Source organism: Neolamprologus brichardi, chromosome 7, assembly GCF_056152115.1.
Source record: "Neolamprologus brichardi isolate AB-2024 chromosome 7, ASM5615211v1, whole genome shotgun sequence".
Taxonomy (NCBI): domain Eukaryota; kingdom Metazoa; phylum Chordata; class Actinopteri; order Cichliformes; family Cichlidae; genus Neolamprologus; species Neolamprologus brichardi.
In genome coordinates, this window is record NC_142110.1 from 1025001 (window position 1) to 1040256 (window position 15256).

A 15256-nucleotide genomic window follows, 5' to 3' on the forward strand; every position below is an offset into this window, starting at 1 on the left:
ATTTTGAAGCCCCGTGAGTGTGTTTGTGTGTCTGAGGCCTGTCTGTGCTGAAAGGGTAGATAGGTGCCCTCTGGGTAATTAATCCACAGATGCTGACTCCACCGCAGCACCCATGGGCTGATGTCGCCTCTTACACAACACACACACGCCGTGACCTTTTCTGTACCATCAACAGACACATGTAGGTAACTATATACAATCTGAAAACATGAACACACAAAACACACATCAGCACACAGCATGCAGGCTGAACGACGGCCTCGGGGAGCGCTCTGTTTCTAAATTTGGCACAGATGTGGTCGGGCGGGCCGATGATGACGACATCTACCTGTGCTCCACAAACGGCGGCTCTGAGCAGAGGAAACACATCTGGTTGTTTGTGCGTGCGAATGCCCTTCTCTTAAATAAAGATGCTCAGCTTCGTCGGCGCCATCACAGACAAACACTTTCTATGTGACGAGGTTAACTGTGGCGACGCGGAGGAACCAATGACGTAGCTCCAGCACTGATCTCTCTGAGCTGGGTCAGAACGGCGCCCGCCACTCTGTTCATTTTATGATCACTTCCAAACAGACGTCGAGATACGAGGAGAACAGCGTGGACACAACCGTAGTCACGTTCGTGTCCCAGAGGACGAACACATCAGTCTGTAATCTTTCAAAGCTCACCTCTGGTTTATTAAGGTGGACTGGAGGACAGCAGGGATATTGCATGGTGCACCGCATCCACTGTGTCAGGCCTATACTGGTGTTTTTAAAAGTTATGTTTGACTTTCTGACTTTCTGTGTGGTTTCTGGGATGCTTAGGACTCATATTGCACTGCTGGAAATAGTTTATTTTGATGCATATGCTGCTTTTTTGCAAATTTGCATTATAATATTTATTTTCGTTTTTCCTGCAGTGTATAAAAATTGGTGTATTTCAAAAATAAAACTATGAAGACACTCAAAATAAATTACCTGTGGTGGGAAACTATTTTGTGCAACTTTTTTGTATTTACAGTTTTGAGGGATAAGCCTCTTAAATTTCTCTAACTAGAAATATATGTTAAAAAAACAAAAACGATTTTCAATTTTTTTGTAGTTTATTGCACTTTTTAGCAATTTATGTAATTACTATGCACTTAATGCAGACATATTATTAAAATCTGGGCTATAATGGTTGTATTGATGTATAGCAACTTGAAATGCTCCCAAAAATGGCAGTACTTGTGCTGAAGCGCTATCTAGGCGGAAACTGTCCGCGGGAGTCGGCAAGAGCTTCTGCGACTCTTTGTTTCAATTGATTTTAAGGAGTCCCGCGCAAGAAGCGAGATGAGCCTGCAGCCAGGAGTGACGTCTGCAGAGATTAACGATGTCAGCGGCGTGGCTCGAGCAACAACGTCCTCTTTATGCGCTCGTTTACACCATGAAATCAGATCCAATCAAAAGAGGAATCAGGAGGTTTACTGAAATCTACACAGTTTCATCGCAGGTTAAAAGCACAGCGGTAAGATTTGTGATATGTTCTCACAGCTCGACTCTTTAGAATGACGTCAGCAGGTGTCTCAGGTGTCCCTGTGGACCACCCACTAGTGACCAGGGTGCACTCTGTTTTTACTATGGCAACTTTACGTAAAAGTGGCAATCCCATTTAAATATTCCAAGTTCATTATCGATTATTATTTTTATCAGTTGCTGTAACTCCCCCTCAGCTTCTTAGTGGGCACAAATACTGCTGGGAATTTAACCCCCAAAACTCTACTACTCTGAAAATATCATACAATTATTTTCCTCGATTTAACAGCTCTGAAGTTTACACTCAGTACTTGAAATGCCTGCAACAAAGTCAGTTTTGATTAAAGCTTTGAATTAGCTAAACTTGACCCCCACTAAGACTAATCATACGCACGTTTGCGTCGACTTTTGGTAAATAAGGCACAAATTTATGATACAAAAATATGAACACAAATGGGAAAAAAGTGATTCAGTACACCAGACTGTGTTCGGCTCAGCTGGTCTCTCGTTCTGCTTCTCAGCTTCGGTATTGTGCAAAATATCTGCAGCGAGAACAGATTTTAGAAGCTTAAAATAACGGTTCTTAATTAGAATAAAGATAAGACGTCTCAGCCAACCAACCACCAACAACCAACCAGTTAATTCAAACTGGGCCAGTATGAGAAATGAGAACTATGACATCATGAACACAGCTCAGGTCCCACAGTTGACCAGCTCTCACATACAAGTCAAACACCCAGCATCCATTGGCCAAAGTGTAACAGCATCATCAGTACAGGCCACACCCTCGGAGGTTATTGGCTATGATGACGTCAGTGACGGCGTCAAAGACGAACTGGATGTTGTTGGTGTCCGTAGCACAGGTCACGTGGGAGTACACTTCTTTCTTGGGTGACTTGTTCTTGCTCTCATATTGAGACTTGATGTATCCCAGTCCCTCTGTGTACGTATTCAGACCTGAGGACACACACACGCACACACACAGAGTTAGAAAACCCCCCCAGTTCAATTCACTTTTATTTATACAGCGCCAAATCACAGCAACAGTCCCCTCAAGGTGCTTCATACTGTAAGGTCGACCTACAATAATACATACAGAGAAAAACCCAACAATCATATGACCCCCTATGAGCAGCACTTTGGCGACAGTGGGAAGAAAAAACTCCCTTTTAACAGGAAGAAACCTCCGACAGAACCAGGCTCAGGGAGGGGCGGAGCCATCTGCTGTGATTGGTTTTGATCTGAACCTTTGTATCCGTGTGCTCCCCTCCATGCTTTCTGAAAACATCACCTTTGACTGTCAGCACACATTCAGCTGAGGCGAAGCTTCAATAAAAATGATGCACGGGCCGCGTTCTCAGACGAGGTGATTTCAGACAGATAAAAACGTGATGGAAGCTAATATGTCCTGTTATTGCTGGTGCAGGCTGCAACTTCCTGAACATTATTAACCCTTTAAGACCATAGAACCAAGTCCGCCAGAGCTTATATTATATGTTTACATGCTGTGGAGCCATTTTTGGGAGCATTTCAAGTTGCTATACATCAATACAACCATTATAGCCCAGATTTTAATAATATGTCTGCATTAAGTGCATAGTAAATACATACATTGCAAAAAAGTGCAATAAACTACAAAAAAATTGAAAATCGTTTTTGTTTTTTTAACATATATTTCTAGTTAGAGAAATTTAAGAGGCTTATCCCTCAAAACTGTAAATACAAAAAAGTTGCACAAAATAGTTTCCCACCACAGGAAATTTATTTTGAGTGTCTTCATAGTTTTATTTTTGAAATACACCAATTTTTATACACTGCAGGAAAAACGAAAATAAATATTATAATGCAAATTTGCAAAAAAGCAGCATATGCATCAAAATAAACTATTTCCAGCAGTGCAATATGAGTCCTAAGCATCCCAGAAACCACACAGAAAGTCATAAAGTCAAACATAACTTTTAAAAACACCAGTATAGGCTCATGAGGCCCTGATGGTAAAAAACTACATTTTCGCGAAAATGACGTCACTTCCGGTTTCGGGCAGGTCATGGCGGACATGCGATAGTTCGCGCTGACGTCTTTTCCAATGTAGGAAGTGTTATGAACAGCTGATCGGATCGGCAAAGCGTGTTTCTGGAATATTATGTTTTTGTTGCTGCAAGTGCTTTTTATGCAGTTTTTACAAAGTTATATGTGGAAGGAAACTGTGACCGAGGACAAACTGATGGCATAAGATGTAAGTACAACTCCTCCGGTTTCATATGCAAAAAAATTATTGCGCTAGCTTACGTGGTTGCAGAGCTACCGGGATTTAAAAGTAGTTACACAAAACAGAGCGTGCCGCTCCGACCGGCTTTAAAGGGTTAATGTGTTACAGACTCAGAATGTGAAGCTACAAAAAGCTAAAAATAACGTGCATTGATGAATTTACCAGCACTGGCAAATCCACTGTGCAGCCTTTTAGCTCAACAGCATTATCAACTGTTCCGCCTTTACACAAGCATTAGGCAGGTAATGCAGCTTAAATTGGTACAGTGCTTTTACAATGAGTCAGATCTCACTGATTGGAGCAAATGTTGTTCCAAGTGTCGCTAACATCTCTCTGGCTCTCAGCCATTAGCAGCACTGTGGTTCGTCTGTCTGCTTCGGTGGCAACTTCATCAGAACAGGCACAAAGTCTGCAGAGGGGTGAAGAGAGGAGGAGAGGGCCGAGAACAAGACTGGAATTCTAATTCTCGCTTTCTCACAGTCCCGCTGGCTCGCCCTCTCGCGTTCCCACCATCTTGCTTTGCCTGTGTTGTTATAAGTTTCTCACACTCTTGCTCTCTCCGTCTCTGCCATTGCCCCCCTCCCTGCCTCACATGTTGTCTTGTCTCTTGTTTCCTCTCTCACTGGAGCTCCTCTCGTGCTCCCACTAACACCCCAGCTTTTATTCCCCGTGAGTCTCTTTCTCTGGATTCAACGTTATGTTCGACTTTCATACTTTCTTAGAAATCAGCACAATTGTGACTTCAAAACTGAAGCTACATATATGGCCAGGTTTGATTCATGTCACTGTACTTTTGCTCTGCGTGAAATCTCGACATGTTTTTAATGAAAGAGTAACTTCAGCGAATGACAGCTTGTCTTAAATCATCAACCACATCACCAGCTCTAATATAGCTGCAGCTGGACTGTGGTGACCAAAGAACAGACTTTTACACCAGTTATGAAAGGGAAGTCACTTTGTTTAGTCGGAGTAGCTAATGCTAGCAGCTGCCCACAGGTCTCAGGCTCGTTTCAATAAACAGCTGGAGCAGCTGAAGAAGTTTGCCAACGTTTCTGCTCGATTGCTGCTTCGCCTGATTACAAACACGGGTGTGTGTGCGATACTTAGTAGCAGCATCTGGTGCTGACAGTTTGAATGTGAAAGTGATTCACCCCCAGTTTAAAAAAAGAAATTTCCCCTGGTCCTGATTCGACACAACCATCAAACCCTGGAGGCAGAAATACTGAAGCCAGACTGGGACAGACCTCTGCACTGAATCATATCTGTTATTAACCTCTGTCTCTCTACCACAGCATGTCTTTATCCTGTCTTCCTTCTCTCACCAACCAATCACAGCAGATGGCCCCGCCCCTCCCTGAGCCTGGTTCTGCTGGAGGTTTCTTCCTGTTAAAAGGGAGTTTTTCCTTCCCACTGTCGCCAAAGTGCTGCTCATAGGGGGTCATATGATTGTTGGGTTTTTCTCCATCCATCCATCTTCATCCACTTTATCCGAGGCCGGGTCGTGGGGGCAGCAGCCTAAGCAGAGAGGCCCAGACCTCCCTCTCCCCAGCCACCTCCTCCAGCTTATCCGGGGGAACACCAAGGCGTTCCCAGGCCAGCCGAGAGATATAATCTCTCCAGCGTGTCCTGGATCTGCCCCGGGGCCTCCTCCCGGAACACCTCACCCAGGAGGCGCCCAGGAGGCATCCTTGTCAGATGCCCGAACCACCTCAGCTGGCTCCTTTCGATGTGGAGCAGCAGCGGCTCTACTCTGAGCCCCTCCCGGATGGCTGAACTTCTCACCCTATCTCTAAGGGAGAGGCCAGCCACCCTTCGGAGGAAGCTCATTTCTGCCGCTTGTATCCGCGATCTCGTCCTTTCGGTCACTACCCACAGCTCGTGGCCATAGGTGAGGGTAGGGACGTAGATCGACCGGTAAATTGAGAGCTTCGCTTTTACACTCAGCTCCCTCTTCACCACGACGGACCGGTGCAGCGTCCGCATTACTGCAGCTGCAGCCCCAATCCGTCTGTCGATCTCCGGCTCCCTTCTCCCATCACTCGCGAACAAGACCCCGAGATACTTGAACTCCCCCACTTGGGGCAGGAACTCATCCCCGACCCGGAGAGGGCACTCCACTCCGGGTCGGGTTTTTCTCTGTATGTATTATTGTAGGTCGACCTTACAATTTAAAGCGTCTTAAGACGACTGTTGCTGTGATTTATCGCCGTGTAAATAAAGTTGAACAGTAAACATATTTTTCCATTTTTCATTCCAGTGTTGATGAATGCTGTAAAGAGCCACCAAGCAACATGTAGCTGGGAACTAAAGCTTCTTAAAGCCTGCAGGAACTCTGCTGTAGCTGCTGATGTAGTTCTCTGAATACGTCCTGCATTTGTAGCATTGACTGTACCTGTCAGTGTGACCTGTGGCCTAAGCAGGAGGGCAGATCATGACTGAGGCTCCACTCTTACAAGTGTGTACTGTCACTATATAGAAAGCATCATATAAAGAGTTCAAATATCGCCACATATTTGATATCTGACCTCCTTTAAAGTCGAGATCCGAAGGTCAAAGTGATGCTTTAGCTATTTAAAACATTGTTTCCTGCTGTGTAAGCGATGATGTAACCTCTGACCTTTTCTTCAAGGTCAAATTTCCATAAAATGTGTCTCTCATCTTTGAACTTTTGTTCGTATCGTAACATTTAGGGTATATGGATTTTCTAAATATCACGTTATAGTTTGCGTCACCTTTGACCTCTGACCTCCCCTTCACAGCTGCCTTTCCTTTACTGCACTGCAAACTTTTTAAACAAAAATAAAATGAATCCATAGAAAAGATTCTCTTAAAAGTAAAACTCGGAGCAGGTTCGGACTCTCGAGAGCTTCTAGTTTTCGTTCTTAACACAACTACACTTCATGAGATGTCCCGGTGCAGGCTTGTATGTACCAGTGTACTCAGGGAAGCAGATGGACAGCGGTGACTTGCTGATCTTGCTTTCAAAGAGGTCCTTCTTGTTCAGGAAGAGGATGATGGAGGTTTCCTGAAACCACTTGTTGTTACAGATGGAATCGAACAGCTTGAGAGACTCGTGCATGCGGTTCTGTGGGGGAGACGTTAGCACGAGTTAACCTCTGTTAAACCTCTAACACAATGTAAAAGCACACAACGGAAACATATAGTATTCACCTACATGCATACACAAAGCCAAATTAAGAATACCCACATCACATGCACACAATCTTAACACAAAGAGGAATTAAATTGAATCTAAGAACAGAAGTCCTGGAAGTTCCTCTTGCAAAGTGACACGTGTATCTGGGTTTGTGTATTTGCATCAGCGTATCAGTAATCAACATTATCAGTGATCTAAATAGCAAAGCTCTTTTAGCCAGTTAGCTTCTATTACACTGAGTAGCTAAGCACAAGCCTCACTCTGGGGCTGCAGAGTGAGGCTTGAAGGGGGAGGAGGCGACTGCACGGCTGGCAGCGTGTATGTGAGGAAAAAGCTGCAGTGACAGTTTGTGGAGGTAATGAAGTGTAAAGGCAGAGAGGAGGAGGAGGAAGAGGAGGCTCAAGTTACTGCACTTTGAAACTAAAAGCTTTGCAAGTGTTTTCTGACTATATTTATCTTCTCGGCCCAACAGGAACAATGCATGTGCTTCATAAATGAATAATTAGTATCCACCGTTGGGTCGGCGACTAAAATAAGTAGAAGATGAAACAAAACTGAGGCCTGGATTATTTGTTCATCAGTAACAAACCTGTTCATGCTACAGTGACATTGATTCAGAGAAAGAGTTGAAAGCAGTTTCTCTCCAGTTTGATTTCTTTCCTGCTCAGGACGGGCGAGCAGAAGCAGCTGATTGGATTAGAGGAAAACAGATCGATAGAAAATTAGGAAATTAAGACGAGCTTTAAAAAGTTACCAGGAAGAACGAGAGAGGAGAAAGCCAGGCAACATTTTTGGATTGAGCGGTTCACAGACACAAAGAGGCGCTGCTTTCAACTCTCAGAGTGTGTGTACACCTATCGGGGTGGTTTCATACCTGTCTGTGGGTGGAGCTTCTGTAGAAGATCTGACTGCTGATTGGTTAGAGAAGACAGTCGATGGCAACAGTGACAGGAGGAGTGGAAGTAGCCAGAGATGCTGCAGGGCGGAGCTTAGAGCAGGAACAGAAAATGCAAGGGGTCCCACTTCCTTTTTAACCCCCCCTCTTCTATCCCACACACACATGCATCCCAAGTGCTAAAAGGAAAGTGTTTAGGCAGGAAGACAGTATCTACATACAGCAGTCGTCTCGTCAAAGGGTGGGGGGGTACGCCTGTGTTCGTTAGAGCGTTCCAACAGAAATGAGGAGGTGACAGAAAAAACACAAGAGCTGCTGGAGTAGACGCAATACAACAACGAAGCAACAGTACTGAGTGGAGCGTGACCCGTGTCGATGTCTCTAACACACTGATGCTTTTTAAAAGGTCAGAAAGGCGGCGAGCGGCTCTTTCAGCTCGTCTCCGTCCTCTGAAACAGCCACGAATAAATCTCGGCTACAATGGCAGCACATCTGCAAGTGTTGAAAGGCTTTAAGAAACATTCACTCAGCTTTATCTTTGAAGCTGTAACTCACCTCATGTTTAAACGTGTTATAAATGTCGTGTGTGGGGGATTATGGGATGTATAATGTCAAGGAGTTCATAACAGTGAAATGTGAATGAACCTATTTTGTTTTTTGCCACCATTATTTATTAATATATAATAATAATAATAACAACACATTGATATAATGTAACAGTTTCTTCATAACCACCCTGAGCTCACATGTGACGACACAGCTCCACCCCCCAATCCAAGGACGTCCCCCTGTACATAAACTACTGTCAATACTGTGCAATAACACACTGTAAATACACTTTTATTTGTATATGTGCACACTAACTGTGCACCTCACCCTCCTTTTTCCCCACACATCTGCAGATGTTGTGGATCTCACTGCATGTGTATAGTGACATTAAAAGACTGAGTCATGTGACTTTGGCGATCTCTAGTATTCGGGGAGTTCTTGGGAAAACTATTTTAAACGTCATTAAACACAGTTAAATGCAGGCATGAAACAGCCTTCGTCAGCAGACAGAGCAGTGAGGACTGCAGACGCAGGATCTCGGTCTGATGGGGAAAAGAAAAATCTCCCGTCCAGCAGGGATCAGTATAATGGGAAATATCGCCATTCTAATTAAATCCACAGCCTATCAGCGACTTTGATGAACTGCCCAGAAGGATGTGCAGTATGTATCACTCCCATTACTGCCGGGTCGTGTAGCATCCTCACTGTGCGCATACGGACGCATCTGCTAGTAAAACTGAGGATGCAGCAGCTCGTTGAAAACTGTTTGGTTCAATAATATTAGTGTGAATCAGTCAGATTACAAAAACAAAAACACTCCAGCTAGTAGGGGTGGGGGGAAAAATGGATACTGTGTAGCATCGTAATATTTTGTTTGCTAATAATGTATGGATACAGGGACAGCAGAAATCGATACTTTGTTACAAAAAGGTTTTTGTGCTCTGACTTCAGAGCATGTTGATCCTTTTTCTGAGCAAGAATCCTGACATTCCTTCACTGTCCAAATGTGTTTAATAAACATGACAGTTTACTTATTTTAATTTAAGACATGTTTTATTTTAATTAAGTTTAAAACTTTTTTATTTAATGTAAAATTATATTTTGTTTTAATTTACTTTCAAATTCTTCAGTTGCTGAAGGGGCTGCATAGTTTTCATAAACTGCATAGTTCAGAATAGCTATAATTGTACCAGATGGTTGATTCAGTTAAGTTGGACTAGACTGTAATACAAACCGTTCAGTTTGTCAACAATCAAACTGAAATGAGAGAAAGACTGAGTGTGAGACTTTGATATTAGAGAAAATGAATATTGATAAAGTTTACCTTTATGTACAGAATCTGAATATCGCAAAATATTTTAAAAAATTGCAATAATATCGTATCGTGCGTTAAGTATTGTGATAATATCGTATCGTGGGAGGTATGGTGATTCCCACCTCTACCAGCTGGTGTCTGAACATAAGAGCGTGTTCACTGCTGGATGGATCTGTCCTGTTGAGTCTTGGGATTTCCAGCTGTCACATCACGTCTCACGTTCATGACATTAGCAATACTGTAAGTTTCTGTCAAGCGATCATTAAGTGCGACACTTTTGATTGAAACTCCTGAGGCACTGGTGCAGAGGTAACAGAGGCAGCCGTTCACGGTCAGAATCACTATCTCGTCGCTGAAAAAGGTCCAGGCTGTTTCTTTCAGTGGGATTCTGCTTCTTCCATACAGGTTTGTAAAGACAAATGCACGACTGTGAAACCGCTCAAAGCTCCGCCTGTTTACAGCTGCACCGCTATTTATATGGAGGCACAGAAACAACAGATTTTAAATGCAAGCGGCAAAAACAGGACGAAGCTATTTGTGAGCACATTTTGTGATGGATATTTCCTCTCCAGTCTTCTGGTGCTCCCAGCTCAGAGGGAAGCTTGATGCCAGCTGCATAAATAGATGAGCACCTGAACACATCTTCCTGGAATTCTCCCAGGATTCACTTTATGCTTATAAATAGCAGCGAGTGCTGTGCATTCAAATCAGCTTATTTGTTTTAGGTTACGCGATGTAATCGTTAGGGATCCTCTGCGGTTAATGTCACCACTTCTTTCTTCTCTGCAGTGACGTCACCTGTCCCGGACTCTACAGCCGCCGTGCATGTGGAACATTCGTGTGTCCAAGCTAGAAATTTGTTTATTGTACGTTGCAGGGAAGAATCATTTGCATGGAGAAAAATAACTTTGCATTCAGTTACGACTTTTGTTAAACAAAAAAGTCTGAAAACTATTTTCCGCGGGGACTTCAGCGTCCTCCTTCTGCAGCAGGAAGTGAGTAAAAGCCCAGAGGATAATTCCACAGAAGTTCATTGTGCAGCACGACGTGTGGTTTACCACAGAGTCAGGCTGTGGCTCCTAATGGGAACGCATTAGGTATTTATATATAACCCTTTCAGACGGCTTGATTTCTGCAGACATTTCTCTGTCACAAGCTTTATGTCCGCTTACATGTGACAAACATCTATCTTTATACTGGCTGCTTGTCGTGTGTGCCGTGACCTTTGTTTCCCTAAATCGAACGGATTCACTGGAAAACAGCTCTGATGCTGTAAACAGGTTATTTGGCAGTGACAGAGTCACGTGTCCTTACCGTGGTCTCGTCCTCGTGCAGCACCTGGTCATATCCGCTGAGCGCCACGCAGAAAATAATGGCTGTGACATCCTCAAAACAATGAATCCACTTCTTCCTCTCTGACCTTTGACCTCCCACATCAAACAGCCTGATGGACACGAGAGACAAACACGGGAAACAAGATCAGGTTTTTAACACAAACATCATTTAAATCGTCAATTATTACATTTGTACAGAATAGAAATAATAAATTAAATTCAGTCGAGTCAAATTAGAAGGTGATTCAATTTGAAGCTCATTTCGAAGCATGATTCAATTTGACAACGACTTCTGACGCAGATCCGGGGAGTAAAGCAGCTTTGAGTCCGTGGGTATAACACGGTCCTAACAACAGGTTCACGTCCACACAGAAGGACTCTGGCCTCACTGCTGGACCTGAAGGTGCTCTGAGGATGACAGCGTGCCGAGTGCCGTCACAAAGATCTTCTTGGATTTCCTTCTTTTCTCCTCGGAATCTGATTCTTGAAACAGTTTGTGGTTCAAAGAAACACAGATGCTGACATCATTTCCTTATTCTGTTATTTTTGGATATCACTGATGATGATCTGACATGTGACTTTCACTTATTCACGCTCTTCAAACAAAGGAGTTCTTATATTTGCGGTCAGAAGGTTGCTGTTAGGACGTCCTCTGCATGAGCGAGGACAGCGTCTCTGCATATGCACACGTACCTGCTGACTGCGTACAGATCAGGGTGTTAGCCTGACGCCTATCAGGGTTTTATCACAGTGAGTGAAATGCAGCTTCAGAGTATCTGGATTTGTTTCTCCCGTCTCTCCTCTGCAGCGACAGTTTTCCACAGACACGTGGCAATTTCTGACGTCAGGTTTGATTTCCTGAGGACGGCACTAGAGCTCAACATCTGTCACATGTATACAAAAACTAGGGATGGGTACGGGTTCTGACATAAACGGTAGTAACCAGACTGAAAAGCAGCGCACATTTCGGTGCTTTTTTTTCCTGAGCTGTGATACACTTTAGATTCTAGCCAATCATTTTACGTTTCCGAGGATAGTAGGCGGGTCCAGGTACGTACGTTCTTTTAGAGCAGAGCTACAGATTAAAAATGCCCAAGGCGAAGCGGTCAAAGTCTGGCTGTACTTCACAGCAAAAGATGCAAACTCAGCAGCTGCAACAAGTGCTTTAAGCTGATACTGTGATACTGTCAAAGGAGGTAACACCTCAAATCTGATGAAACACCTGGCGACGCATAGCGTTTTGTTAAAGCCGAGAAATGCGCCATATTTGATAGCTTGCTGCGAGACCTCACACCGAGCACATCTACTGCGGGTGTGGTGCCTGTTATCGACCCGGAGTTAGCAACATCCCCCAAAAACCCGAAGAGGAGAGTCCTGGCCCCTAGCCCTGCCAGTGTAGCAGAAATGATGAGGATGATGATGCAGCAGCAGCCGTTCTTCTCTGCGTGAGTAGCTTAATGTTGTTCGTGTGTAATTTACGTTGAGTAGGCTAACCACGTTATTACATTAATGCATGTAAGGTGAACTAGCAAACACCATCATAGCTACATGCGGCTGTCTTCTTGTTTGATGGCAGATACTCCCTTCACCCTGGACAAAAAGGCTAAAATGACCAAAGAAAAAGTGGAAAATAGTTAAACATGAGAGGTTTTTGGACAAAGTTTGTGTTTTTTCCATTGTTTAAGCTGCTTCCAGCCAAGAGTGATACCATATATGCCCCATAGCTGCAGAAAAGGCTAACATTGTTATCTTTTTACAAAAAAAAACAGCTGAACATGAGAGGTTTTTGGGCCGTTTAAGCTCCGGCACCGTTTCAAAAGTACCGGTTTGGCACCGGTATCAGATAAAACCTAAACGATACCCATCCCTAACAAAAACACACACTAACCAAAAAACAGGAGTGTGCTGCACTGAAAGTGAGTCAGCTGATGTTGCAAACGACCAGATTCAGATGTGCAATTTTAGAAAAGAACATAACAACCACCCTAAAGGACTTAATCCACAGTGAGATGAAGTCAGCCAAGGCTGTGACGGTATAATGGTAGGTAGGTTCATGGGCTACACCCAGGAGAGGAACACTGTAGCCTCCCACACACTGCCTGACTGCTAGTAATAGCAACTGAGCTGACAATATTTAGGCTTCTTCAACAAAGCACACCCAGCACAACTCCTACACAGCAGTGAGAGTGACAAAGGGAAGCATCGCTCAGCAGAACGAACCCGAGCAGAAGAAGCATTAGCTGCCAAACGTGACGTGCATCCATCCAGAAAAATAATTGTCTATGCTCCACGTCTTCAGTTAGGACATGAATGTGTGCTTATACCTGCACACATCCACAGAAGTAGGGCGGGAAATGAGTGATTAGATTAGACGCCAGAACAGGACTCGCCCCTTCTCTTTCCCATAATGCCTCTCCTCTCTGTCATCGTTCCCACGGCTCCTTGTTCTAATTGAATCAGAGCTCATTTAAAAGGAAGGGAATCATAAATATAGACACTTGTTTAAAGCATTTAATCTCATTAATTACAGGCTGGAGTTCCTACTGTATGCTTGGATAGAGGAGCAGTAAGAGCGCACACATCGGGGCGGCAAACGCTTTGGATACTGACCTGAAATGAAGGTTTTTGAAGGTAAAGTGTGTCTCGACGATGCCTGTGGTCTTCACTCGGGTCCTCAGGATGTCCTGCTCTGTGGGCTGGTAGTCCGCCGCACCGATTCGATCTAGGCTGTCTAGATAGCTGCACACAGACACACAAAACTCAGAATCTGACACAACAACTGCAGGAAAATACCATGAGGTCCAAAAACATCAGCGAGCCATTGTTCTCACCAATTTCCCTGAAGTGTCCTTTACATCCACCAGGAGCTCATGTAAGTGGCTCAATGTTGCTGACTGCATTGGATTTGTGGTGCTATGGCCTACTTTCAACGTGAATTTGTGTTGCATAATGAGACAATCTGACACCCACCACTGTAGATCTGTAAATATCTGAGCTAATTCCAGGTGTTCCTGTTCTTTCCCTGCTCCTTCTATGGGACGTGAGCCTCAAATCAGCACTGTAGCAACAGCAATGTGTCACATGGTTCAATGTCTGATCTATTTTAGTGGCTCAGAAACGTTGATTAAATTTTGGTTTACTGGATAACAGCAAACTTCTCGCTGCTACACATTAGAGGAATAACGTCGGTCTGAAATACAAAGTTACCACATGGAGCAGCCACTTGGTAACACGTGAGGAAGGGGAGGATTCGCTTATGTAATGGAATATCCCGGGAAGAGGGCCTTTATTTTTTAATGTGCACGTATAAATCAAATAATCGTGAACAGCAGAATCCAGAGAATCGTTCTCTCAGTCACTCGAGCTCTCACACTATCTACTGTAACACACAGCTAAGGGCGACAGAAGGAAGAGCTACAGTTATGTTAGAGTCACTTTGTGATTGTTAGGCTCTTTAACACCTGGATACTGCTCTGGTTCCAGCTAATGTGCACCTCGGAAGGTTTAATCCCTCATTTTTTCCTTTCTTATTTATTCCCTTCTTCAAATTAAGATCAATCTCACCATCGGGGCGAAGGACACAGACAGTAACTAACATTTACAAAGGTTATAAAAGTGTTCATGAAGCACCTTCCATATGACGCTGAAAAACTAGTTCATGCATTTATTACTTCCAGGCTGGACGACTGCAATTCATTATTATCAGGAAGTCCAAAAAACTCCCTGAAAAGCCTTCAGTTAATCCAAAATGCTGCAGCAAGAGTCCTGACAGGGACTAGAAAGAGAGAGCAGATTTCTCCTGTTTTGGCTTCCTGTTAAATCCAGAATTCAAAATCCTGCTCCTCACATACAAGGTCTTAAATAATCAGGCCCCATCTTATCTTAATGACCTTGTAGTACCATATCACCCTATTAGAGCACTTCGCTCCCGCTCTGCAGGCCTACTTGTTGTTCCTAGAGTATTTAAAAGTAGAATGGGAGGCAGAGCCTTCAGTTTTCAGGCCCCTCTTCTGTGGAACCAGCTTCCAGTTTGGATTCAGGAGACAGACACTATCTCTACTTTTAAGATTAGGCTTCAAACTTTCCTTTTTGCTAAAGCATATAGTTAGGGCTGGACCAGGTGACCCTGAATCCTCCCTTAGTTATGCTGCAATAGATGTAGGCTGCCGGGGATTCCCATGATGCATTGAGTTTTTCCTTTCCAGTCACCTTTCTCACTCACTATGTATTAACAGACCGCT

General features: G+C 43.9%; 1 protein-coding gene across 2 annotated transcripts in view; it reads right to left on the reverse strand.

Annotated features, from left to right (window-relative positions):
• Positions 1 to 15256, reverse strand: part of gnao1a (guanine nucleotide binding protein (G protein), alpha activating activity polypeptide O, a) — a 104937-nt gene that overhangs the window by 11737 nt on the left and 77944 nt on the right. Inside the window, exons 5-8 of one of the 2 annotated variants that reach the window (XM_006795801.2) lie at positions 13626 to 13754; positions 10996 to 11125; positions 6697 to 6850; positions 900 to 2453 (exon numbers count right to left, since the gene is read on the reverse strand). In XM_006795801.2, coding sequence (XP_006795864.1) covers positions 2266 to 2453; positions 6697 to 6850; positions 10996 to 11125; positions 13626 to 13754 — 601 coding nt within the window. In that variant the 3' untranslated portion in view covers positions 900 to 2265. Of the gene's footprint in view, positions 1 to 899; positions 2454 to 6696; positions 6851 to 10995; positions 11126 to 13625; positions 13755 to 15256 lie in introns of those variants that run through there. The other variant, XM_087842770.1, reaches the window with a different exon arrangement.